At 38.7% G+C, this 27,818-nt stretch overlaps 1 protein-coding gene across 1 annotated transcript in view; it reads right to left on the reverse strand.

Moving 5' to 3' along the window:
* The window catches only part of ACVR2A (activin A receptor type 2A), a 66,246-nt gene extending 46,735 nt beyond the window's left edge, over nt 1–19,511 (reverse strand). The window contains exon 1 of the mRNA XM_058193255.1: nt 17,534–19,511. Within this exon, the coding sequence (XP_058049238.1) occupies nt 17,534–17,588 (55 nt within the window). The 5' untranslated portion in view covers nt 17,589–19,511. The remainder of the gene's footprint in view (nt 1–17,533) is intronic.
* Nucleotides 19,512–27,818: the final 8,307 nt, after the last annotated feature.

The raw sequence follows: 27,818 nt of genomic DNA on the forward strand, positions 1-27,818 counted from the left end.
GCCTGTCTTTCTGCAATGATAGAGAATTAGTGCCCTCCCGCCCCAGGGCCCCTAATAGACAGACGCCTTGGGTGGGACTGACGGCCGTTTTCCCCTCTCCAAGAAGGGACGTTCAGGTAAGCCAACGTTCCCTTCTCTCAGTCAGGGAAAACGGCCGTCAGGAATGGGATATACCAAAGCTCCCCATGTCTTACCGGGAGGGTCGATGGCGGCTTGTCATTGTTGGGAAAACACCGGCTGCAGAACCCGTCTGCCAAAGGCAGCGTCAGCGGCGTAGGAGTCCACCGGATAGTGTCGAATAAACGAAGAAGGGTTGGACCACGTCGCCGCTCTGCAAATCTCCTCGATGGAGGCTTGGGCTCCCCAAGCGGCCGAAGATGCTGCACTTCTGGTAGAGTGTGCTGTAATCTTTCGCGGAACCGGTAGGGATTGGCTCTCATATGCTGTGGCAATTGCGGCCCTAATCCACCTGGCCAGAACCGACCTGGTCACCTTTTGGCCCAGAGACAGAGGTTGGAACGACACAAAAAGGGCCTCTGTTTTACGGAAGGATGATGTCCGCTCAATGTATATCTTCAATGCTCTTCGCACGTCCAGAGTATGCCACAGTCTCTCTAAGTGATGTTTGGGAGATGGACAGGAATTAGGCAGAGCGACCTCCTGCGTCCTATGGAATTGGCTGTTAACCTTCGGGAGGAAGGTAGGGTCTAGACGTAGCACCACTCTGTCGTTGAAGAAGGTGCAGAGATCCTGCCTAATTGATAGAGCTGATAATTCCGAAATTCTGCGGGCAGAGGTGATGGCTATCAGAAAGGCTATCTTCAGTGACAGAATACGTAGAGATGAGTCTCTAAGAGGTTCAAACGGCGCCTTAGTAAGAGCATTGAGAACAGCATTTAATCGCCAGGATGGAAAGCGGTGAACCACGGGCGGGTTGACGTTGTTAGCTCCCCGGAAGAATTGTTGAATGAGCGGCTCCTTGGAAAGGGATATAAGTGAACCACATCTCAAGACTGAAGAAATTGCTGCTACTTGTCTCTTGAGTGTATTGGTCGCTAATCCTGAATCGAGACCTCGTTGCAGGAAAGCTAGAATGTCTAATACAGAAGCTGAGGAAGCCACTATACCTTGAGGTGAACACCACCCTTCAAATGTGCGCCACGTGGCCTCGTAAATCCGTTTGGTAGAGTCTCTGCGGGAGGCCAGCATGGTGGGGATGACCTGGCCTGGAACTTTTGCCTTAATCAAGACGCTCCGCTCAATCTCCACACGGCTAGGCGTAGCCATTGCGGTTCGGGGTGTCGAATCGGTCCCTGGAGAAGAGACACTTGGCTGTCCGGGATCCTCCACGGTTCCCGAACTGACAGAGTCAATAGGTCCGCAAACCAAGGTCTCCTGGGCCAGAATGGGGCGACCAGAATCAATTCCGACTTTTCCAAGAGAAGCTTGCGTATTACTCTGGGAATCAGAGGTATTGGTGGGAAAGCATAGAGAAGTCCCGGGGGCCAACTGCTGCGGAGGGCGTCCACTGCCTCCGCTCCCCGAGATGGGAATCTCGAGAAAAACCGAGGCACCTGATTGTTGGTCTCTGAGGAGAATAAGTCCACCTGAGGAAGTCCGAAGCGGGAACACAGCTCGTGGAAATTCGTTGGAGACAAGGTCCATTCCGACTGGTCGATGGTTTGGCGGCTGAGGGAGTCTGCTGTACAGTTGTCCGTCCCCGCAATATGTTCTGCTTTCAAAGAGCGCAGGTGGGATTCGGCCCAATGACCGAGGGAAAGGGTTTCCGTCATCAACGAGTGGGAATGCGTGCCCCCCCACCTGTTTATGTGCGCCTTCGCCGTCACGTTGTCCGTGAGGATAAGGACATTCCTGTCCCGGATGAGATCCTCGAAGGCTAGAAGAGCCAGACGGATGGCACGCAGTTCTAGGAAGTTGATGCCGTGGTGGACTTCTGAGGGGGACCACTTGCCTTGGGCCAGGTGTTGATTCAAGTGTGCCCCCCAGCCCGAGAGACTGGCATCTGTGGTGATCACGTCCCTCACTGGTTCCCTGAAGACTGAACCCCTGGCCAGCACCTCCGGATTCCACCAAGCCAAAGAGTCGGCCACCTCCCGTGGAAGACTCACCCGTCGTCTGGAAGAACTGCACCGTTTCCTCTGATGTGGCAAGAGGAACCACTGAAGTGGCCGACTGTGGAGGCGAGACCATGGGACAATATCGTATGACGACACCATTTTCCCCAGGAGTTGGGAGAGTCGTTCCAAAGGAACCGACCGTGACACTCTAGAGATGGTAGCTAACTCGGCCAAACTGACCTGACGTTCGAGTGACAGAAAAACCATTGAACTCAGTGAATCAATCTGTGCCCCCAAGTGTACTATAGAGGTGGAGGGATTAAGATGGCTCTTCTCCCAGTTAATAGAGAACCCGTGTGATTGTAGCGCTTCAATGGTCAAAGAAATATCTCTATGGGCCGCATTAGGGGCAGTTGACATGATGAGAATGTCATCTAGGTAGGCCTGGAGCCTAACCGGAAACCTTCGGATGTGGGCCATAAGAGCAGCCATGACTTTAGTAAAGACCCTAGGGGCCGAAGACAACCCAAAGGGTAAGGCCCGGTATTGATAGTGAGACCCCTTGAAGCAGAAACGCAAGTATTTACGGTGATCACGTCTGATGGGGATATGTAAGTAGGCTTCTGTTAAATCAATAGAGGCCATGTAATCTCCCTGTCTAATACACTCCAATATGGAACGTAATGAGTGCATTTTAAAACGGTGGTACACAATGTACTTGTTAAGAGCCTTTAGGTCCAGAATAGCCCTCCAGCCCCCCGACGGCTTGCTTACGACAAAGAGTCTGGAATAGAAGCCCTGTTTGAGTTGATCTTCAGGAACCAATTGAATAGCTCGAATAGCCAAAAGGTGATGGACCGCCGACTCCACCAGAGACGCACTAGAGCTGCGGGAGGAAGTCGGGCAAGAAACAAAAACTGTCGGAGGGGTGGAGAGGAATTCTAGGGCCAGGCCGTGTTTAATGGTATCTCTAACCCAACGGTCTGAAGTGGAAACTTCCCATTGGTCAGCAAATAGAGCTAACCGGCCCCCAATGGGGAGGACTGCTGCGGGACTACTTGAATCGATTGTACTGTTTGCCCCGCCCCCCTCGGAACGGCTTACGGGCCGAAAACTTTGCCCCTGTTCTGACCTGGTCGGCCCTCTGGTTGTTTCCTCTGTACGACGAAAATCTTCGCCGAAACCCCGACCCTCCGGAATCCTGGCCACGAAAGGAAGCGGCAGATGAAGCTGGTGAGGTCGAGGAGCGAAAATAAGGCTGATGCCGAAATTCCCCCCGTCGAGATAGGGAGGGTAAGACCTTCTTCTTGTCCTTGGTCTCTATTAGGATCGGGTCTAGCGAAGCGCCGAATAAGTGTGTGCCCGCATAGGGAGAGGAGGCTAGGCGCCATTTATTTCTGGTGTCCGCTCGCCAGTGACGGAGCCATAAAAGTCTACGGGATGTGACTGTAGACCCGATAGCTTTGGCCGAGAAACGGGCCGCGTTCAGCGTCGAGTCCGCTGAGAACTCCAGAGCTGCAATGACCTTGTTAAGGTCCTGATGAGCTCTTACGTCCGATGATGGTAAACGGCCCTGAAGTTGCTTTAGCCACATGATAGAGGCTCTATTGAAAAAAGAAGATGCCATGGAGGACCTGACTGACCAGGCTGAAGCCTGATGGGATTTGACCAAAGACTGGTCAGCCCTTTTGTCCTCCGGACGGAGAGCCTCGTTCTCTGGACCCGTAACGTGAGAGGTTGCTGTTAGGGCCACTACTGGTGCGTCCACGGAGGGGACTTGCAGGATATTTTCGAGGTCTGCTGCGCAGTTGTAAAACTTTTTGTCTGTGGCGTTGGGATTAGGACCCGAACCCGGACTCGCCCACTGACGCTGGACCACATCGACGAACATCTTAGGTGCGGGAATAGTCTCGGCGGCCACCGTGGGTTCCACAAACAGGTTAGATGAGGTGCTAGGTAGGGTTGGGGGATTAGCTGGGGAGCCCGCAACCCCACCTAACCCTGTAGTAGCTAGGGCTTTGAACAGGAGTGATCGAAACAAGTGGGGTTTAAAGAGGCCCACAAATGAAGGCTGGTCCGGCCCCAGACCCTCATCCTCCGATAAGGCCTCCCCAGTATCCTCTTCTTCTTCGGAAACCGAGGCCTGGCTGACCTCCCCAGGTGATTCTTCTCTTTGAGAATTGAACATGGCCGGGCCTGAATTAGAAGACTGTCTCTTTTTATCTACCCTATTGGCTTTGGAAGAAGAAGAGGGCATAGATTGCTGATGAAGGGCTTGAGCTACCTCCTGACGAATGGCCTGTTGTATCATCAGATTGAAGGAGTCTGGCAGTTGAAAAACTGGCATCTGGGGCAATCTGGTATCAGGATGTACTAGGGGCACCCCCGCTCCTTGTGCCACCCCCATTCCTTGTGATACCCTAACTGGTTGAGATTGCAGGGAATCTGGGGAAATCCTGAGTTCCATCTCTGAAAGGGTGCGGAACAATGGGGTGGTTGCAGTTTGAGCTGAAGGTAAGGGGGAAAATCTATCCGGGGACCAGGATCCAGGCGCTTGGATAGGCTGGGAGAGAAATACTGGGCCTTGTGGGTCAGGAATGGCCCCAGCGTTTTGGTTTCCCCCTTGCTTTGGGGAAGGAGGCCGTGAGCCCTCTTTGAGGCCTTGAGAATACCTTTCCAGAGCCCTATGGCGTCTCTCCTCAGCTTGAGCCCCTTTCTTAGCTTTGGCCCTGGCAATTTTTCGCCCCCTGACAGGAGATGCTTGAGGGGCTGTAGAGGGACCCTCCCCTGGGTCATCCAGAGTCGCTTCCCTCTGAATAGGAGCTGGCAAGGCGGTCTGGGAATTACAGGCGTCCGCCATTTTGTAAAGGAACGTTTCCCGCCAATTTACGGCCGCTTGGGCCTACTCACGTTCCTTTTGGCCTGCCGCTTCTGCTGTGGGCGTCCAGCGGCAACTTCGACGTTCTCCTCTCTCTTTCTCTCTCTCTCTCTCTCTCTCTCTCCTCTTCCTGACCGCGGACTCCAGCGGTCGCCGCCCCTTTGCTAGCCCGACAGCCTAAAAGGCCATCCACTGGCCTCCCCCGTCTACCTGCAGCCCTTGCGGAATCCAAAAAGGTCAAAAAAATCGCTGCCGCGGCCGGGATCGCGACGGGGGAGCTGAGAGAGAGAGAGGCTGAAGAGTGCCGGTTAAGCGGAGCGCTTCTGGTACGACTCCCGTGAGCCGCTCCTGCGCCTCCCGATCGTCCGACGACTCTTCGCGCCACGGGGACGAAACCCGTGAGCGCTGTGATGGCTAGCTGGCGAAATCGCCTGGGCGGTCCTGTGGGCTCGGGAACAGATCCCTGCTCACCGCTCTCCACCAGTCAAATCAAGTGGTCAAAAAGACCAAAAAATAAAAATAAAAATTAAAATTAAAAATAAAATAGAAAAAAAAAAAAATTTTGTACTCGCTAAGAGAAAAACCTAATTAAACACTGAATTTACCACAAACTCAATCCCTCAAACTAGAAGCCCAGTCTGAGGTAATAAGAAACGCTCCGGTCCTAGCAAAAACCGAGTCGAAAAAGCTGGAGGGAAATAGGAGGAGGCGGGGACCACAAACTACAATTTAAAAGACTCGGTCCAATCAGCAACGAGAAGAGATTACCCATTCCTGACGGCCGTTTTCCCCGACTGAGAGAACAGTGGGCTACAGGTCACTTGTCAGTAGTCACAAAAAGTTTAGCCAGCCTGCCAAATGCTGATCTCCAATCCTACAGAAATCTAGATATTTCAAGTAAGGCTCTCACCTGGTGCTTAATAGAATATAGTAGAAATTGGAAAATAACACCTACTCTGCCAGGAAAAAATTCTTTTGCCCCCAGATGTATAATGTAGTCTAGGAAAGCAACTCTAGGCAAACAAAACTTATCTTGGCTGATAAGCCTTGTGACCCCATTCCATAAAGAGCACATTTTTGAATCTCTGAGGTACAAATCAGAAGGTTTTAAAAACATTAAATCAGTAGAAAACCAATCCCAGAGTAATACAGGAAAATCTGCAAGCTGAGAAGGTAATCAAAAAGACTACTGACAAAGTACACACAGAAATTAACAGATATGTCTGATGGTAAAAAGTTTAGACTATCTAAAGTACTGTGGCTCTCCCTTTACAAACTTGTCAGGTAAAAGAAAGGCACGCTTTAAAAACAATTTACCAATAGTTGTTTTAATTCAGATTTTCTGGACTTTGAATCAGTTTTCTTCCCATTTCAATTACAGGTAGTCTTTAACTTACAACCATTTATTTAATAATGGTTCAAAGTTACAATGGCCTTGGAAAAAATTACAATCCATCCTCAAAGCTGTGACTTGTGGTCACATGATTGCAATTTGGCCACTTGGCAATCAGCTCCCATTTAGGATGATTGCAGTCTTGCATTCTTGTAATTGTGATCTGCATCTTTCCCAGCCAGCTTCTGACAAGAAAAATCAATTTAAGAATCAGGATTTGCTTAATTAGGGGTCCTTAGTACTGAGCTTGGTTGATTTCTTATAGACAGTTCATTGCCCAAACTAGATAATATGATCACTAGCATCTAGTTTTGGTAATAAAACATTTGCCAAAAAAAACCCCCCACACACCCCACAAGCTCAAAGTACCAAGGGCCCTTCATTTCAACCCTGAGATATATTCTTTGATTTGCTTAATAACCAAGTGATTTACTTAAAGACCAGTGATTTGCTTAATGATCATCTTGATTTGCATAACCACCATAGTATAAATGGTCATAAAATTGGGTCAGGCCACGTGATGATACAATGTCCACATGATTTAATGACCAAAATTCCAGTCTGTTGTGGTCATAAATCAAGGATTGCCTCTATCCTTCCTAATCCCTGCAATTCAAAATCAATCTTCCCTAGGTGCTAGTCAACAAGAAATAAGATTCAGGATATCCTTACCTTAAATCAATCTATCCAAAAGCAAACACTTGCAATATTTTCCCTCAATCGGGAATTCCCTCAATTTGCAATGTAACATAAGGCTCACCTGTATCAGAATCTGCACTAGGCAAAATGCATTAACTAATCCTTTTCTTTCCATATATTCATCTGGTTAACAAGAAAGTAATGCATGGGAAGATGCATTTTTGCTGTATTGTGTGTAAATTATGCATTTTTTAAATGTAGCTAGGCTAAGGCATTCTCAGTTTATGTGGTTTGTACTCTGTCCATGTAGAGACACTCAGTGAAATCTTGGTGCAAGCATAAAGTAGTGATTTTGATGTATGTAAATATATCACAACAATCCTGTACGCATGTGTTTTCAGCTTCCAATAATTTCCTGTGGAAGCACTATGTTGTATAGGCAATCCCCTCTTGTCTTTCTCCTCCTGCTCCTTTGACCTTCAATCAATGTAACAAGCAAAGGCAGGCTGAAGGAGTGAGATTCTGAGCCTGGGCAAGGGTAAGACAAATAGGAAGGGGAAAAAATCACACTTCAAACAATGAACAGTAAATGGCAGAGAATTAACACAAACCTCTCAATTTCTTTCTAATATACAGGTAACTTACACAAACTATAATGCACAAAATGTACACAAGATGCCACAGTCTGCATTCATCACAAAGACATGCAGCTTTTAAAGGGACACACATAATTTCCAACCTTTTTCTCTGCAACTCAACAGTTTCTCAACCTAGCATTTTGTTTTATGCACTGAAAACAGGTGTTGAATCGTTTGACAGGGAGACAGAAAAGTAAAAAAAAATTGTTCTATTACTTAGATATTCATAAATAAAACAAAGACTTATTCTGATTGTAATGGCATCGTAGTATTATTTGTCTGGTTACCAAATCTGCTATTAGCTTTGATGGTTTTAAATTACAGCTTTGCAATGATTGCCCTAATTACAAATGTCAGTGGCAAATTAATTCTCAGAAAGAAAGCTGCTATAGCTTTAAAGTATTTTTTTTTATTTTTAGTACTAAGCTTTGCATGCTTCAAAGTTCTTTCAATGCCTAGTGTAAAATGCATCGTGAGTTTCATCAGTTCTGAAAAATTGTATTTCTTTGAGTACTCTCAGTAGGGTTAATTTTGCTTCTTGGTCAAATTACAAGATTTCAAGACACTGTTACAATCGGCTTAACTACAGGGATAAAGTTGTGCCCAACAATAGCAGGGCCCCAATTTTATCTTCTTCTCACACATACACACAGAAAAAAAATATATCAAAAATTTCAGTTGACAACAATTAAAGGTTCCCCACTCTGGTCAGTTTTGTTTTCCATAATTATCCAAAAAGTCTGCCAGTTGATTTATTAAAAAAATCTTACACATGTTGAATTGAGAGCTTTTGTAACATCCCAAGCCTGCAGAAATTTTTCTTTAAGTAAGTCTGTACTACTGGTATGATTTTGAGTGGGAACAGTCCAGCTGCTCTTGTAGTGGTATTCAGTCATTCCCAGTTCTAATAGCTTTTAATGTTTTTATGGTGCTATTGTTTGTAGTCTAGTTGATATATATTATTTTTCAAGGCAAAAAGGTGATGCTATAATTCTAATGCTGCTTTGCTATGCAGTTATGACTTCTGCAGTTTTTGTCATATCATGTGATTTACACTGCACATTGCTCTGGGCACATTTAGGATGGCTGATGCTTTCTTATAGAGATTAAAATAGAAGTTGAGGGTATGTGTTATGAAGCTTAATCTAACTTGATATATGTTTGTATATGGAGGAATGCATCTTCAAATTAAAGTTGACCCATGAGATATGGAAGACCGTCTTAATTGTGCACCACTTTTAGGAGGAGAGTTGAGGTCAGAGGCACTGTTTTTCCATGATGACCTCAATCCTCAAGAATACAATCCACCCCATAGAGGTGAGACTGGCTCCATCACTAATAGCTTTCAGAAACTTGTTAAAACCAAGTTATTCTGGAGGGATTGGGGATGATCTGTGACATCATAGGGTAATATGCTTTGTGACTTTAATTTAACTTAATTTTAATTTTAATTCCAGGTTACTGCTGATGTTTTATTGTTGCACTTTGTCATGAATCATCAAGAGTTATGAAATGTGGCAGGAGAAGCCTGTTCATCCTGTACGTTCAATTGGTGAATCAAGAGATTCTATCAAAATGCCAGAAGAAAGCATTTTAATGCAACTGTTTCAAACAGCTTTCAACCATTTGTTTCTTTTTTCTGTTAACACATGAGAACATAACTTATCCTCTTGCCTGAATTTGAAAGTGATGAAACTACAAAAGCTTCAGAAGCTCAGTTCAAGCCATAAGATCTTCATCCTCCTAGTTTCAGCCAAAGAAGCAACTATATATGATTGCATGCTAGGTGAGCGGATTTCCCAGAAAATTTGTTCACTGCATAAATTATTCCCATTTCTCTTATATGATCGAAAGATTTATTTCTGAGTACAAAACACACATGGGTGAGATTGCAATGAAAAAAAGGTATAGCCTTGTCAGCAAGCATTGTTTACCACTATTTATGACAGCCACAACATGCATATTTCCAATTATGATTCAGAATAGAATCCCACATAGGAATACATGCACTTCGACTTTATTTAGAGTTAGAGCTAGCAAGTCATCTCAGGTGTTGGGATCTAACCTTGTTTCAAAGATTTATCCTATCAATCACCAATAAATGTAAGCATAATGCACATTTGGAATTCTTTAACATTTTGTTGTTCGTCACAGGTCTTCAATGATTTCAAAGGTGAAATCTATAAAATTAGAAATAACAAACATAGCTTTCATCCAATAAGTAAACTGCCTTACTCAGTAACCATTAGTTCTCTGGAAAATTTTGGCCATTTGTTTACTCTCTATAGGAGTAGTAATTTACAGGTTGAACTACTAACTATCAATACAGTAAACTCTTTATAGTTAAAAATTAAACAATTTTAATTGGAAAATAAAGTTACATTTTTAACTACCAATAGGAAACTTGATTCTTTAATTGCTATAGTTCATGACGGATCCATTCAGGATTGACTTTAAATCAATCTATCCAAAACCTCTAACTACAGTTCCTCTATCCAGCAATGCTATCTGGAGGTTTGCAGATTATTTGAAAATAGAGAGAGTTTGGTGAAAGTGATTAAGGAGCTGGTCTAGAATCACACCTTGTATGAAAGCTAACTTGGTGACTTAGGGTCATCCACTCTATCATCCTAACTCACCTCATAGGATTGCTGTTGTATGCTGTGGTAACATAGGAAGATGGCATATTAGGTATGTTTGCCACCTTGAGTTAGTTATAAAGTAATAAAGACAAGATAAAAATCTAATTAAAAATAAGAAATGATGGCATTCTAGATATTGTGCAAACAAGTCTGTTGTTCATAACTTTTTATTTTTCATCCTTAGGAAATCTACTATGAAAAATGGTTAGGAAACGATCGATATAGACCAGGAAGATGTATATGATTTCTGAAACCAATTTTACCCATGTCATCTACTTTATATCTAATCTATCATGTTATTCTATTGTACCTTATCTGTACAGTAAATTTTAATGTGAATAAACAATTAGCTTACATAGTTAGAAAACTAGAATAGGCCTATAAGAATTGGACTTATTTAAAATTCCTAAATAGTCTATGCTCATAATACCTTAGAACAGAGTCCACAACCCAAAGATTCAGTTCTGGGATCATGCCAAATCTTTAAGCTTCTAAAATTACAACAGATTTTGTTTTCTATTCTTTCAAGATTCTTATTATGATGTTCATTAATATGTCCAATGTGCAAGCGGTTTTGCAGAAGAAAGGCTGTACAAAATGAGTGCAAGTTTTCTTCAAACGTTTCTGAATTGCAGGTAAACAAATGATTGTAAGGCTATTTTTTTAAAATCTCCTATTTGGTATTATAAAAAAACTATAAATTTCTAGCAAAATTTGAAATACAAAATTAAAGAACTGGTTTAAATTTTGCTTTTCTAAAATAAAACAAAAATCTTATTGTTGGTGAAATATAATACGGTATTAAATTACTAAGTTATCTGCAAACATAAAATATTTTGTTCAATTGTACAAATATATTTTCATGTCAGTGGATGACACAACAGGCAGCCTGCATGACTAAGAATTTGTACACCAATTAGTTTAATCATTATTTCAGTTATTTACAATGCCTTGATTTAACTCACTTTGTATATGCTACTAGTTTATACACAAGTATTAACTATTCAATAACCCACACCATTATGTTATGCTTCTGTTCTCAGAAAAAAGTTATATTTCCCTCAGTGAGATTTATTACCATAGTAGTATAACTACTACTAAAGACCAAACAAGGTATTAGCAAGTAAAGGTACTTTATTATGGTCCTAGATCAAAACTTTAGTAGTTGTATTTATAGAAGATAATAAGGGCATGTTGTTTTAAGAACTCTCTTCCTGGTTCTTAAGTCTTCAGTTTTATATTAGTATGTTTTGGAGCTATACACACTTTGAAAATGATTCAGAAAAGTTTTGACTGTCTTACAAGTAACATATCTCTTTGATATTCAGTAAAACACTTTTAAAAATGCTTATGAACCCAAAAAAGATGTTAAGCTTTAAGGAGTCCATTTACAATGCATCCACAACTATTTTTCAGACTTGCTCAGAAACATGAAAAAAATTCAGAGTTCTGTAATGAATGGCAGAGGAAAGCACTTATAAAAAAGTTAAAGTCTATATAATGTTACTACAGCAAACCTGCTTGTTCCTTGTGTTTAAGCAATTTAGACCGATCAAAATGTAAATGACCTGTGAATTTAGCATAATTTAACTTGTTTTGCACCATTTGTCACAACTCTTCCGATTATATATTTGATTATGTATAGAAACTGGATGTGGGGTAGACTATTTCTGGATTGAGTCGTTCCCAAAATTGTCAAAACTTCTGTCCCTTTAAGTGCCCACATCACCAAGGATCAGAGATAGGCAACTTTTCTTTCCTAAATTGGAATTGATAGTCTCATTTATTTATTTAAAATGTTAATACAACCCTAAATCTAGAAATAAAGGAGGAAAATAAAGGGGAGAAACTAGAAGGTATAGAATGTATTAGGAATGTATAATATGTAAATAATAAATATATAAGAATCTAGAAAAGTAAAGCTATTAATATTAGAAAAAATGAATAGTGATGAAAAGGGAGAAACAATAAGTGCAAGATGTATGTAAGATAGTGTATAAAAATGTATAAATTTAATATTATATGTGATAGGGATTATAGAGTAATAAGTGATAATGGGACAAGAAGGATATAAAGATTATAAAGGGAATTGGGAGAAAATGTAAACATTAAGAGATCACCGCTACGAAACAGTTGTAAAAAGGGAATATACGTTATGTGTTTTATGTTTGTTATGTTGTGTTGTGTTATAAATAAAAAAAATAAAAAATAAAAAAATAAAATGTTAATACAACCCTAAATAGGAATGCCTCTGTATATCATTCAGTCTGAAGAATGAATTGTTAATGATATTGTGACATTCCACATTTCTGACTATACAATACCCCACTTATTCTGCACTACCTCAAAAGTACTACCATATGCTGAAACCCATAATACCGATAAATATGCAGTTTTATTTTAATTTGTTTTAGTTAACAATTTTTAGAAAACTATCAATTTCAATAGCAGCACAATCATCTTAATTTGCATAAAAACCAAAGGTAACCACAAACAGCTTTTGAACTTAATTCTTTAAGAACCTCACAGTTTACCAATGTAGCTTGTATATAAGACCATCCCAAGGCAAGGTACAAGATAAAATTTTATAGAAGTTATAAACCAAACATATTAAAATGAAGCCTCTGTCTCAACAATCTTCCACAATGTACCTCAACAGAGGAATCAAACCCTCAAGAATACTCTCCAACATTCCCACTGCAAGAAGGTATCCTAGAAGCATGCTATCAAATGCAACAATATTAAGGCCTTCTAATGCAAGTAACACTTATGGGGGAAAATAAAGGAAAACCAGTTTAGTCAGTTTGATCTGATAAGACCTGAAGCTACAGTATCATTTCATACTTAACTCTTAACCAGTCTATGACAATATTTAAACATTCATTCTGAATCAATAATCCTACAATTCTTGGTTAGCAGTTACCACTAGCACCAATATAATCAGTGTGCAACATTTCAGATTTAATTCCCAAAAGAAATTTGGGAGTGCAGATTAGTGCCCAACTGCAACATGTAATTAGGCTGTGCAGAGGAAATAAAACAGGTGCTAAATTCATGCTCCCATATACTTTAAAACATTTTTTTGTAACTGAATGCAAAGTGCTGTACAACTCTACAGTTAATGATGTCAAAAAATCTCAAACAGGCACATAAGGAAGTGGAAAGTATATTATGGAACTGCAGCATCTGCACTGAATTTTTTTTAAAATCCAAATAGCTTCCTAAATTGTACTGTGTCACACACAACTGTAGACTGAAGCCTAAAGATTTTATTCCTATTTAACTGAGCTCTCACAACTCCTACTAGCACCATGTTTCCCAGGAATCTGTTAAGAAAAAAACAAGAATGATTATACTATACTAAAAAGTTTGGAATTGAATAGTCTGGAGTGCATGAAATAGCCCAAGAGTAAGATGTTTCATAACATCTATAAGGATTGTAGAATAGTTTGAGGTCAAGATTAGTGTTGGTAGTATTTGATATAGTACTTAGTAAATAAAATAGTATTGATGCTTCAATACTATTAATACTATCCAAATCCATCCTGACTTGATGTCAAATAATGTGGGATTTTTTTTGTCATAAGCCATATATAGCATGCTCTACCATGCTATGTTTCCCCCACAGAATTTTTAAAAAAATCACTGTTATAACTCTATAAAAAGTGGAGCTCACAAGAAAATGTATATAATATGTATTGTAAGCTAATTCAAACTTCTAAAATCTTCCACTTATTCCCAAAACAATTGAATGATACCTAGCATTTTTATCTGAGGAAACAAACATCTTGTGTAACTCAACTGCATCTCAACAGCAACAGGGCTGTAACAGCTATTCACAATGACCAGCCTAAGAGAACATAAAGCTACCTTTCTTATGTACAAGAACACATTTCATAACTAGGTATAATGTAGAACCAATAGATAGAAGGCAAATTCTGTGATGACCTTATACTTCCTTAAAAAAACACCAATGTCTCTGAGAATAATCCATTATTTTATGTAGTTTCTCCAAAATCATGATAATTGGGGTCTGAAAGGACTTAAGGAAGTAACTTGGCAGCAAATAACTCTTATCATATCAAATATTTCAATGAAAATAACATGTCTCAATGCAAGTTATGTAATAGTAGTTGTTCAGTGATGGTAATATTCATTAGACAATTAAAAATATCTGGATCCCAAATCTAGAATTAAATGTAAAATCATAGCTTTCTAGAAATATCAAATTTAGTAATAGTTACATAAATCTTACCTCCCCCTTAAAATCCAATCAATATATTGATAGAAACAGCAAAGAAGCTATTCCAATTACAGTCATAATCATTTTATTATTAAACATATTTCATTTTCATTAAAATCAACATATTTTGAGCACCAAAAAATTGAAAGTATTCATGGAAAAAAAATCAAAGCAACATCATATAGAAATCATGTATTATAGTTGAAAATTATTAAATGTATCACAATACTTTATATCAGTTGTTCAGGATAAAAACAGAAAAAGGGATAATAAAAAAGGATAATACAAATATACTATTTATTCTTCCTAAATGCATACGAATAGTTCAATGTGATATGGATTTCACAGTCTTTGTGTTCATCAACTTCAAGTTGTATGTTGTATCCTACAATTAATAACTTGCAATATTAGGCATAACTTTAAAGATCATGACAATTATAGCCAAGTAACCTATGCTCTAGGGCTTCTGATATAAATCTTAATTACTGACAAAGTACACAAATAGCTTTAATAAATATTCCAAGGGGAGGGGGGGGAATGATTCCATCTACTCTCTTTTCTTAGATTGATCAGTTTGACTGGATTGAAACATTATATGAATTCATATACTCCACTACTGTTTCTGTAGCAACAGCACATTCTTTATCCACTATGTCATATCAAGACTAAACAATATACTGCAAGAAGCAATTGGTTTTCTTATAAGATTTTTCATTTATACAAAGACATTCTTAGAAATGTTTCTCTAAATTTGGTGAAATGCAAATAGATTATCTACCAAAACAATTTAGTGTTTTAAGGGATTATATGGAAAGAAGCTGTTAGAAGCTTTTATGTTTTTGATATTCTGAAAAACAGAACAAGGCCTAGGTTATAAGAGTGATTCTGTTGTCTATGGAATTTTGTAAAAAGTTTTATTCTTACATATTTTAAACCAACAAGCAATTATAACATTGTATTTATAAGAATAATTCTACAGTTCTACAGTTGATATTATTTAGATACGGGTATTTTACTAAATTAAACCTTCTGAAGTTAAAGCTAATTACATAATGTAATATTGTTATCTCATATTGTCACCAATACCAATATTTTCCCCTTATTTTCCTACTGTAAATGAGCATTTATATTTTTTCATGGTTTCTCTATATGCATGTTTTCAGTCATTATTGAATACTGCAAAAATTAATGCTAAATTTATTTTAAAAATATGGCCCACAATGATAATTTCAGTGATTTTTTCAACATTTAGTCTTTTTTAAATTATATTTACCCAAAAGTAAACTTTATTTACTAAATCTTTTAACTTTATAAACCATGTTATTTGTTTTTGACTTGGGAATGTGCAAAATTCATGTAAAATCCTAGTTTAGTATAATGTGAAATGAATTATTGTGGCTCTCCATCATTACTTAAAACTTAGAACAGCAGTGCAAGTTTTTTTTCTTTATATTTATACAACTCCATTCTATAGCAACACAATCAACATGGAAAGAGAAATTCTAGGAAACAAATAGGAAAACCAGAGAAAATATTGAGACCATTCTAGCAGCTCACTTAAAAGGTACTCTCTAGAATTTTTCAATTTTCGTTTCTGCAAAAATAAAAAAAAAATAAAACATAGCAAGGATGCAATCCATTGGCCTAAATTTCAGTTTGCTTGGAAGAGATCTGGGACATGTACACCAAGCTTACTGAATAAGTATTGAAGTCTTATTTACTCCCTACAACTTTATCATCACTACATTAACATATGCCTAACTTTATAATAAAGCTAATATGAATATATTGTATTTTTTTTTTTTGCAAATGTATGGGTTTCCATACAAGTTTTAAAAACTTGTAAGGTATATTTAAAGGTACTTATTATCTTTATCATCTCTGATAATTGTTTTTGCTATCAATCTTTTAGAAGCAACTTAAAATTCCTAATTGGCTTGAACTGCTTCTTTGTCAATAGTTAAAAAATAAGAGATGATCTTGATTGAAATTAATAAAATAAAAATATAAACAAGGTACATAGGAAAACCTCAAATGTTACTGTCAAAAAGCAACTGAAGAATGTGGTACTGTATCTTAACGGATATTTTACCAGAAACTAAAATGGTTACAAGTTTACTAGTATGAGAGTTCCAAGTTTACTACCATTACAGTTATTAATATCACCTTATTTAAAATCCACTATAACTTTGTCAGAATTATTATCCAAAACCAAGATTAGCCATTTTTCTCTTTTAAGCAAACTTCAGCTTGTTCAATCGTTTAGTGATCGCCATTTCACAGCAGTCAGCCCACACAGAACAGATCAATAACATTACAGACACAAGACTAGACTGCATCCATTTAATAACCACAAGAGAAGCGTACCATTCAGCAGAATCTTACACAGGGCTCTTACTACCAGATATGTAATAAGAAATCATAACCATGTATATCAATTCATTAATAGTTTTCTATTAAAACTCAGAACTGTTCTGGAAATGAAATAAAAACAGATCATATATTACTTTCTAAACAATGAAGAGACAACCCAGGGGATTATATCCTTGAATAGCTTTGCCCAGAAAACAGTAAGTCTAACAACTAGTTGCTACCCAGGGAAGTACTTCCCCGAAACTATAAATTTATTTAAAATGCAGATTTTCTGCTGAATAACTCAGGGTTTATTACTATATTCACTCCCCAATATTATTTTTAAAAATTCAAAACCCAAATGAAATTATATTCTAATAATACACATTTTCATAGTTCATTTAAAATTTTATAAATATAAAAAAAAATAATTACTATAAACTTGAAAACATTTTGGCTTTATTGTATAATCCTCGAAATTACTAGGTTGCAGAGGTGGTTTATAAACCTTGATTCAATACTTCGTTTGAAGTAATACTCAACTTTATTATATTTCTGCAACAATAATTACTTAATTGAAAGTAGCATGAAAAATGTAAATCTACATTTGAATCCAGTTATATTGTTATTGTTATATTATGAACTAATAGTGAAAAAAGCATATACTTGCCTGAAGAACAAGATATAAGAAAAACAGCAAACACCAGCTTTGTAGCAGCTCCCATTTTCCAAACTGTTAGAATCAATGGGGGGGAAATGCTATATCCAGTTTCTGAGATCTTACAAATACGAAAATCCGTCTGTCACTTCCTCAAAATGATAATAATGTATTTGGAAAATAATGCATCCATAAGAATGAAATTCAGCTTCTATAATATAGTCTCTCTAGCTCTTATTCAATAGACCCTCCAGTACATTTGGAAACACATCATTTGGCTTCTGCTCTAACAATGGCAAAAAATCCAATTCATAAGAGGATGTTAACTATCCAAGTTAAAAGATGAACATTCAACAATGAAGTAGTTGAATGTTAAAACTAATAATTGTCCTGAAGCACACTGTATTTTCTCGTGTCAAATCGTATTTCCCATGTGTCCTGGAAACAGGCAAGGCGCACAAATATTAGTAAACAATACTCTTGTCTTCACACTGCTTTTACACAATGTAGTATCTGGATGAGAAATAGTTTCGTCTTCGTTTCAAGTGTCAAAATAAATATGACTTCGACGTAACAACCAATAGGAAACCAATTTGTAAAACACTGGTGTTTCCTATTAACAAATGCTGAGAGCAAACAAGAGAGCAGAAATAAGAGGTAATCAGTCCTCTGTAAAATCACACATGTAAGGAAGGAATGGAGTCCTCTAGAGACTAGGAAAATGCTTCCCTTGTTTATTCCATCCGTTTGTTTTCACGGTCTTTTTCTCATTTGCCCGAGAGATTCCAGGCTTCTCCCCAACTCTTAAAAGAACTCCCCCATTATTCAAGTGGCCGAACTACACTTAAAAACCGCCTTTGTATTTGGTATTTGAAATCGCACAAAAATGAGGGAGGGAGGGAGGGTGGGTGGGAAGGAGGCGATGCTCTTTCCAGATGTTACAAAGTGATTTTTCTTTTCACGGTTCTAAAAAAAAATCTATTAAAAAAAAAACCCTTCCAAGAGGTTTCCTGAAGCAGTTAAGCATAAAAACGTCTCAAATAAAAGCAGGTGAAGCGAATGCTCTGAGAAACTCTGAGATCAAACAAGGATATATCGGTCTTTTTGGAGCGGCCAAGCTGGCGGGTTAAATAAAATCTGTTCTCCACAAGCAACAAAACCCTCTTCAAGCTCGTCGAGGCGTTTGTCGGCTGGCCCTCCCTCCGCTCTCAACCTTCACCGGCTCACCGTTTACCACCAAGGTTGCCCCCCCCTTTCTCCCCACCACCACCCTTCGATCGGTTTGGAGGCAGGCGGGTTTTTTATTTTTCTTCTTCGTCGGCGGTCCAACTTGGTTTTTGTTTGCTTCGCCTCCCTTTTTCCTCCTTCTTCTTCTCCTCTTCCTCCTCCCCCCTTTTCTTCACGCCCGCAGCGAGTGGATGAGAACGGGGCGGGCGAGGGCACGGAGCCCGGTCAATCCTCGCTCGCCTTTTCCCTCTCCCCTCGTTGTGCCTCCCTATGCAGCGTAGACCAGACTAGCCCGTGCAGCGAGAACAACGGAGGGAGGACAGGCGGGCGGGCAGGCAAGCGGTCGAGGAGCCCCTCGCCTTTCTCCTCCTCCTCCTAACTCTTCCTCCCAGGCTGCGAAAAGCCCGAGGCTCCGAGGTCCAACCCTTCGGTCTCTTGGCTGGCGGAGGCGTCGGAGATAAGGCGGCTAAGCCCAACTTTGAGTTCTGGGTAGCGAAGTTGAACAGCCGCCGGCGAGAAAAAGGAAGGGCCCTGCCGAGATTTTCTTCCCTCGAGGAGGCGGCGGCGGAAACCGAAGGCAAACAGAAGGAAAGGGAAAGCGCCGCTTTTATCGTCGCGCAGGCCCGGCTGGTAGCGCTGAGTAGCCCTCCGTCCCTTGCCGCTCCCCTGTGGTAATTTCATAGCTACCCATTCACTTGCGTGGTGGAGAGAAGCGAGCCAAGATGGCGGCGCTCGAGCGATTGTTTTTGTTTCTTCTCCACCTCCCCCCCTCCCTCTTTTTTTTTTTTTTGATCTGTCCCCACCCCCCCAACAGCTCCCTCCTGGCGCACGCGCAGACTCGCTCCCTCTCTTCCCCCTCCCTTCACCCCAGTCCGCTAATCTTAAACGCTGCCCCTTCCACACATGGGGCGTGCGCGTTTGTGGGCGGATAATTTCTCTTGATTGGCAGGCCGCGCTAAGCCATTTGGAGCAAGGAGGCGGGGCGAAGGGTGGGTGGGGTTTCGCTCCCGCCTTTCCCGCGCCTCGCGGGGTTTAAGGGACGTGATTCTCCCGCTTGTGCGCTGTTCCAGGTGTGGTAGAAGAGGCGCGCGGGGGCCGGAGGCGGTGTTGTAGACCGCCTAGCTGAGCCGCTCGGTTTTCTGCGCAGTGCAAAAAAAACAAACGTGATTGGAACTCCTTTGGATCTTTCCTGTCAGAGCAACAAACCTGCATATTTTAGCCTTAAGAGCAGAGCGGACGCTCTTAAAAGATGTATGTGTATGTATGCATACGCGCGCACTCACACAGATAACACATGCATGACTGCGTCTCTGTGTACATATGTGTTTATGCACACAGACATGCGTGTGATAGGTATGCATTTTTAGTCTTGCTGGGGGGAATCTGGTGAGGGAATCTGGTGAATTACTCCTCGCGCTTCCTTAGCCCGTCGTGGGGATTCTCAATCATCAAGGTCGTTTTTGTCTCAAAAGGTGTTTTGTTTTTTCAAAAGGCAACTAGACTTTCTTGGTTTTTTTAAAAAAAAAAACACTTTTATAGCTTCTCATCCAAGAAGCTTCTTCCGTTCAACTAAGAAAAGCCAGTTGCTTTTTGAAGAAAAAAAGAAAAGCACCTTTGGGACCACTTCCTTAGAAGTACATCGTCTTTGAGTTCTTTTGGGAATTGTGATTTTTTTTTTTAATTCTTGCGAGAAGTCCTCTCAATCTCAGGACTGGTTATCTGCCAACCGAAAGATAAAGAGAACAGTTGGGTCGTTCGATGTTACTTCATTTGACTCGGTTAACTGGCATTTGACTCAGTTAACTGGAGGTGAAAACATGCTTGTCTGCTGACATTATTCGAACTGTGAAATACGTCTGCATCAAAAGCGCTGTGTGCTGTCAGGATCCCGATTTGGAGATGTTTTAGATTCCAGCAGAGCTTTTATTTTGGCGTGGCTGATGGTGTTGGGGATTCTCAGTGTTTTAAAAACCTTGAGATTACAATGTGGATGGATAGCAGATGTACCTTTTGGACAGCCAGAACTCCTATTAGGTGCTTAAATCTGCTTGCAAGAGGAAAGTTTGTTTTGTTTCAGAAATCGTTAACTTTAGAATATTCTGGGTTTATTAATGCAAGTGCTACAGTATGAATGACTGTCCCAAGTGACTGTGATGGACCCAGGCCTGTTACAGATTACTATTCTTCCTTAACATGTATCCTATCAGAATTTTATATAATTATTGTGCAACTTTCATAAATAAAACTAAGGTTATAGTTTTGAAAAGTGTTAAAATTTATGTTACATTTTTTGGTAGGCAATAAGAGCATAATTTCATGAATGGTTTTTTTAAACTCATCGAAACTGAATAAAAATATCCAGTAGGCCAGTGTTTGATAATATGCCTATTAACACAAAAATAATTGTATTCAATCCTAAGAGTTGATGGCATTGGATGGTAACTTTCTGCTATAGAAGTTCAATAACACTGTTTAGAGAACTGTTTCAGGTGTTTTGAAAAGATGATAATCTGTGACCAAACATGTTTGCACCTGGTATGTAATTAACAAGTACAAAACAGAGTTAGCTCTAATAACCTCTCATCTGAAAAGTCAGAATCTGTTCATTAATTTCCTTATATGATTAAGGATCAGAATGTTTCCTTCCCACTATTACATACATTAAATCTATTTTTTCTTTATGATTTGAACTAAGACAAAAATGATACCTTTTCCCCTAGTAACCATAAACTCAATCGTTATTAAATTGATTTTTTTCAGCAGCAACAAAAAGTAATCGAGAAAAGCAGGAAAAAATGAAGTTACAGAACAAGATCAGTTTGTCTGATTTGTAATGTCCTACCTTTAAGAATAAAAGAAGGACTCTCTTAATTTCTTTTTCAGTATTCTGTATGATTGTAGATCATATGTCTATATCTTCACATCAGGGTGTTACATTATGGAGAAAACCTCAATAAATAGAAATAAATCCCAAAACAAGTTTTCATTCTGAATATAAAGGGGCCTGAGATGTTATGCAATCTTAAAGTGGAGCTAAATGTATGATCCTACAATCTTTTTATAAACAAATTGCCCTTCTGGCACATGGCATCTGAATTGGGCTTTTAAAGCTATGCCTAGGCTTTTGAACTGCATTTTGAGAAACTGGCACATAGATTTTTCAAATCATTTTACAAGAGCTCTTAAGAAAAAAGTCAACCAATATACAGTCAATATTTCTAACCACTTTTATATTATTACCACCTCTGAATATCTAAGATTATAATGTTGTTGTGACAATGGACTGAGAGATCTATTCCAAACAAGAAGTGACAGAAAAGACAAGGTTTCCTGAATTTGAAATGTGAACCCCAGATTATCTTCCTCAAAGCAGGACGAGTTACTTCAGTCTCTTCAACTTTGTACTTGTGTTGAAAGTTTATGAGTCCTTATTGAACCTTTTGTTTCTGAGACCATAACTTGAAAAATGATGATGGCCTTTTCCAGCTAAATAATGACAAATGAAAAGCCCATTACTTCTGCACTTTGGTGCAGATGCAATAAATATTCTGGAAATGTTCAGGTTGATATTAGTCACAACAGTACTTTTGAGAACTGTATTTTATATGAAGGCACATGGAAACACTACTGAAACTTTCTATGTAATATCAGTTATTCATCGGGTGAATAATGCAAATAATAAAGTCAGATGGAATTTCATTCCATCTGATTTTCATATAATTCCTTTAAACTACTTTCCATGTATTAATGTAGATAGTTAGCACCCATTCCTTTCCTAGAAGAATGAAATATTCTAGGAAATATTAAAAAGGCAGAATATTATATTTCCCTGGATGAGAAAAGGAGAAAGGACAAAGAGCAGCTCCCTGCGGCCAGCAGATATTTGGTGCCCATTGAGGACTGGGCCAGCCTATCTACAAAACAAAAGACCTCAGCTCCAGGATGGTGGGATTAAGACATGACCCTCCAGGAGATAATAGGATTATCAGCAGAGCTCACCACATAGCACAACCAAGCCCCTTCATTGCATCACTCAGCAAGGTTCAACCAAACTTATCTCAGAAAACCTCAGCTATGACCCCTGCATAGCCTCCTGGGAGGCTGACAACCAATAGAATATATTTCCTGACAAAGAACAGGAAGCTCAAGGGCAAGGCCCAAGAGAGGCCCAATACCACTCTCCATGTGTTCAGCTGCCCAGGACCCCAAACCCATGTGATCCTGTCCATTAATAAACCATCTTTCCAATCAGCCTCCATGTTTCCAATGTCTTTCTCTCCACTTGGAACTGAACCAGATGGATATTTCTTCCAACAGTGTGAAGTAAGTATCCACACTGAACAGTGATTGATGTTCTGACCTTAAAGATGCAGCCAAACAAAATACTAATTATTTTCACCTGACTTTTCCTGGCGCATTCATTTTTTATCATAGAACACACAGCACAGTATTTCAGAGATAGTGCATCAGAAAATTAATTTTAATTCAAAAGGCTTTTGACAATCTTTCATGGAAGCTGCAACACAAATATATACTTGACCAAAAAATAACCAATAGCCAAACAGTGGTTTGCACTGCAACGATTGCAGTTTAGTGATTGCAATGATAAATTGTAATGATTGCAACTTAATTGCAACTTCCATAGGCATTGTGGGATGGGAGTGCATTACATAATATGCACCATGAAAAGAAAATCACAATTTATGTATTTGGTCAGACACTTGAGGTGCAAGTATGTAACAGAAAGATTGTGTTGTGCTGTCACCATAACATATATCATCTTGACACTTGCATTTGCTTTGCATATCTATATACTTATATATCATTTTAAAAAATCCCTTTTCTCCTTTGACAAAATAATGTTCCTAACTATAACCTTGTGAAAACAAGAGAATAGAATCTATCATTACTGGGTGGTTTTTAATAATATATATACTGTATATATGCTTGCTTCTAAAGTATTGACATATGTTGAAAGACTTTTAGAAGCTGTGGATAGTGAGCTATGAAAATATGAAGGACAATGTTACTTATATTGTATATATTTAGACTTGTCATGACTCGTCCAAAATGAAGTTTTTAAAATGTAAACATGAAATGCTACACGTTTATTGCAGTTAAGGTAATTTAAATATAATGTTTGCATTCACATTTGCAAACATGTCACAAGATTTCAAATATTAGGGATTTGGGCATGGCAATCCTTTTTGTCTTATCAGAGTATTCCAAACTTGGAATGCAACCATATTTTCAAAATCTTTTTCTCAAATAAAAAACAACAACCTCAGCTCCTGTTATTTGCAATTGGAATTTTTTAGTCTAGTGTTTATAGTGAAGAATTGGGTCAGTAATAGGAATGTTTCACTTTTTTTCCTTGTTCTTTTTCCTTTCTTGTTCTGAAGTTGGTCTACCTTTATGTCTCAATTCTGGTTTTTGCTACAAAAATTTGCTTGAAGGCTTTAACTTTATTACACTGTAAATATTGCATCCTGTACCTGAGGTAGTGAAAATCAAAATGTCAAGCAAGTCATAGGCTTTTTTTCGCATTTTATCACTATTAAATCTGTCTTTGGAATGTGCTAATATAAAATGGAACTTCTATCTTGTTGAGCTGTTTGCAGCCCCTAATCATAAGCACTAGCATGTCTTAATGACACAGTAGTATTTTAATCCACGACCCGTGCTCAGAACAAAGGTACACATCAAATACTAGTCATTCCTTCTGAACTAAAATGTATGTAATAAATTAAGAAATTATTCTGCAATCCCGGAACTGTCAAGTTTAAAAAGATGTACCTTCACCTTGCTTTCTTTTGACTTGGAATATTTGACATTTTGTTATATGGTTATGCTGTACAGAAAATAATAGAATGTACTGAAATACTTTGGCAACTGCTGTTTCTGCTGGCTAATTTGACTTGACTTATAAAATTAAGACTTGCAACACCTTGTTTAACCTGCAATTTTAATATAATTTATCCCAACATGTTCTACCAGTTTATGTATAACTACATCAGGTCCAGCTACTTCTGAACAACCATCACACAGTTAAAATTACAGACAGATTTATCAATTATCATAAATCCCAGCCATACTCTAAACGTATTAACTTCAACTCCTATACTTTCCAAGTAGTATAGAAATCCTGGGAGATCTTTAACAATGCATGGTCAGAACATGGCTTACACTGATTAGGATTTTTTATTTTTTATTTTACATTTGGAAGGTAACATTGAAGCCTCAGCTGCCATATATGATTTTTGCCATATGGTATTTTGATCCCTTTAATGTCTGTTTGGTACACATATATTAAAAAGAAGTGAAGATACAGTTTTAAAATAGATATAATGTATTTGAATTATACTGAAACAGACTTACTCTGGACCCTAAAAATGCAATGTATGTCTTTTTCACAATTCATTATTGTAAATAAAGTTTTTTAGTTTCTTTTTGCTCAAGGCATAACTAGAACTCATCATCTTCCAGTTTCTAACATGATGCCTTAACTACTACACCAAACTGACTTTCATATATTAAAAAAATACTTTCAGTAAATTAAAACATACTCAAATTTAGTTTATTTGAAATACTTTCTTTAGCAGTAGGTAAATATTTTGATTAAAGATTGAATTCTAAGCAGTTATGTAAATGTGCAATAAGGATTTCCTGTATGTCACGGCAGTGGCATACAATGAATTATATGCCATCCACATTTATATAGTAATAAGGTATTAAATTCCTGCTTATTTTCATTGTCTCCAATAGGAATTGGATTTTTCTGTCTTAATATATTTTTCCACATGAGCATCTTGATTTTTGTTTTCTCACATTCCAGTTATTCCTGTCTCTGAAAGATGCTGGAACATAGATCATATAACTAGTGATTGCATGCAAGAATATCTGCATTTTCTGCTCATATGTACAGTATGTCCATCTGTAGATATAGACATAATTTTCTATTATTAGAATAAATCTACCCAAATCCAAGGAACTAAATTTTAAAATCAAAATATAAACTATCGGTTTTGTTTGATGAGTGAACAGGCACAGTGAATTCTTTCACAAACCAGTTATCATGTAAGGTAAACTTGCTTGCTACTGTATGGCGATAGCAGATATTGTCAGATGCCTGGAAAAGTATCTGTTGGATAGTATTTTATGGCCATAAAGAGAAGTTACTCAGTGCCAACTATTTTGTAGTTGTTCACAAAATATTATGCAACTCTGAGTCAAGTTGTAGTCAAGTTTTTCCCCTTAAAAAGTTGCTGTTGTAACTGCAGTCAGACACTGCAAAACAGTGCTGTAAAATTGCTGCATATCAACTGATGATGCCAAATAGCTGCTAAATAGTAATGCCTATTTAAAAATAAATAGTGGGGGGAGGGACATTCAGGTAACATGTCATCATCAGATTGCAAGCCCATGTGCAGTACAGGAGAAATGTGGTTTATATGATCTCATCCTTAAGTCATTTCTGCTGAGAGTTGCTGTAATAATTAGCTTCATTATTTAAGAGATCATGGATTTTAATTTCCGATGGACATGAGTCCATCCACATAATTTTTTTTTTCCTTCCTGGAAACGTAATGTTTATATTTGGTCTTGCTGAAAATAGTTCAATATTTCTGTGTCCTTCTCTCTCTCCTCCAGCTGAATTAGTTGAAGCCTAGCATGATCATATGATGATCGCTTTGCATTTCAATTTCAATCGTTGTTCCAGTCCATCTTTAGATTAAGGTTAAATAACTCCAGCCATTTTATAAATGAGAGTTTCGGATTTGCATTTCAAATAAATATATTTTGTCACTTTCGACTTAAATTAGAAGTCTCTGATGTATCTTGGGATGTGGCAGCACCTCGCTGAGCTTGCACTGAACATCCAATTATGGTTGTAAAGTTATGACAGTGATTAAGTGAGACATCACATGACCACACCCAATTTTATGACCTTTTTTGTGACAGTCATTAAACAAATCTATTGTTCACTATGGGGTGGTTTTTGCCAGAAAATCAAAGTAAATTCCAGTTTCTGGGGAAAATTTCACAAATCACAATCATGTGACAGTGCAAAACTACAAACATCTATAAATGCAGTTGCTGAGCACTCAAAATGCAGTCACGTGACCAGGGGCATCTATTGGTACTTCAAATCCAGGTCATAAGTACCATTTTCGGGATCTGATGTAAGTCGGCCATTAATATTTTATTTTGAAGACTACCTGTATTACAGCCAGGATGTTAGAGACAAACTGCCATCCTTGCTCTGAGTCTCTGTTTTAAGCTGGTCTTGGGATGCCTCTGCCCATCTCACAGAGGCCATTAGAACTGATTTATCCATGAGAAAGAGCAAAAGGCTGGAGGACTCTGAAGACAGGAATGTCAACAGAGCCTTCCTGAGCAGCCTCTTGCCATAACTCTAACCATAAAACTCTCACCTCCTTACCAATTATGCTTGAACCATCCTGTTGTTCTGATCCGGCTTCTGCTTCATTGCTCGCAGGTAAGACATTAGAAAAATAAACACATTATCACACGCAGACACACACACACACACACAAATGTGTGGGCACACAGAGTTTTAGATCTGCCTGGGGAAAAAAAAACATGTTGCCAGATTTTACTCGGTGCTTACATTTTGTTCCTGAGCAATTAAGAACATTTTTCTGGCACATGATTTTAAAAAATAGGCAGTTATTTTCTGTCTGGTTCAAAAAAAAAAAGTTGATATGAAAAACATGCATGGATTGATGCAAGAATTTAACCAAGGCAGATAAAACGTGACATGTAAAAAGAATCTTGTTCCAATGAGCTGGGTCTTCCATAATCATAAACATCAGAATGGTATTTATGTTTGTGTCATCTCTTGCAAGAATCACAAATTATATTTGATTAACTTACCCTTCCCTCCCAAAAGTGCAAGGACTGCAATTCACAACATTCTTGAGAATATTGTGAGCTGTAATTTTGGCACATCTGGAAAGCACTGGGATTGGATAGGATATTTGTCTTCCTGTGATATCACTCGAATATTGCATTACCCAAGTTTCAAAACAAGTTTTAAAGCTGCGCT

This window comes from Ahaetulla prasina, chromosome 1, assembly GCF_028640845.1.
Source record: "Ahaetulla prasina isolate Xishuangbanna chromosome 1, ASM2864084v1, whole genome shotgun sequence".
NCBI lineage: Eukaryota > Metazoa > Chordata > Lepidosauria > Squamata > Colubridae > Ahaetulla > Ahaetulla prasina.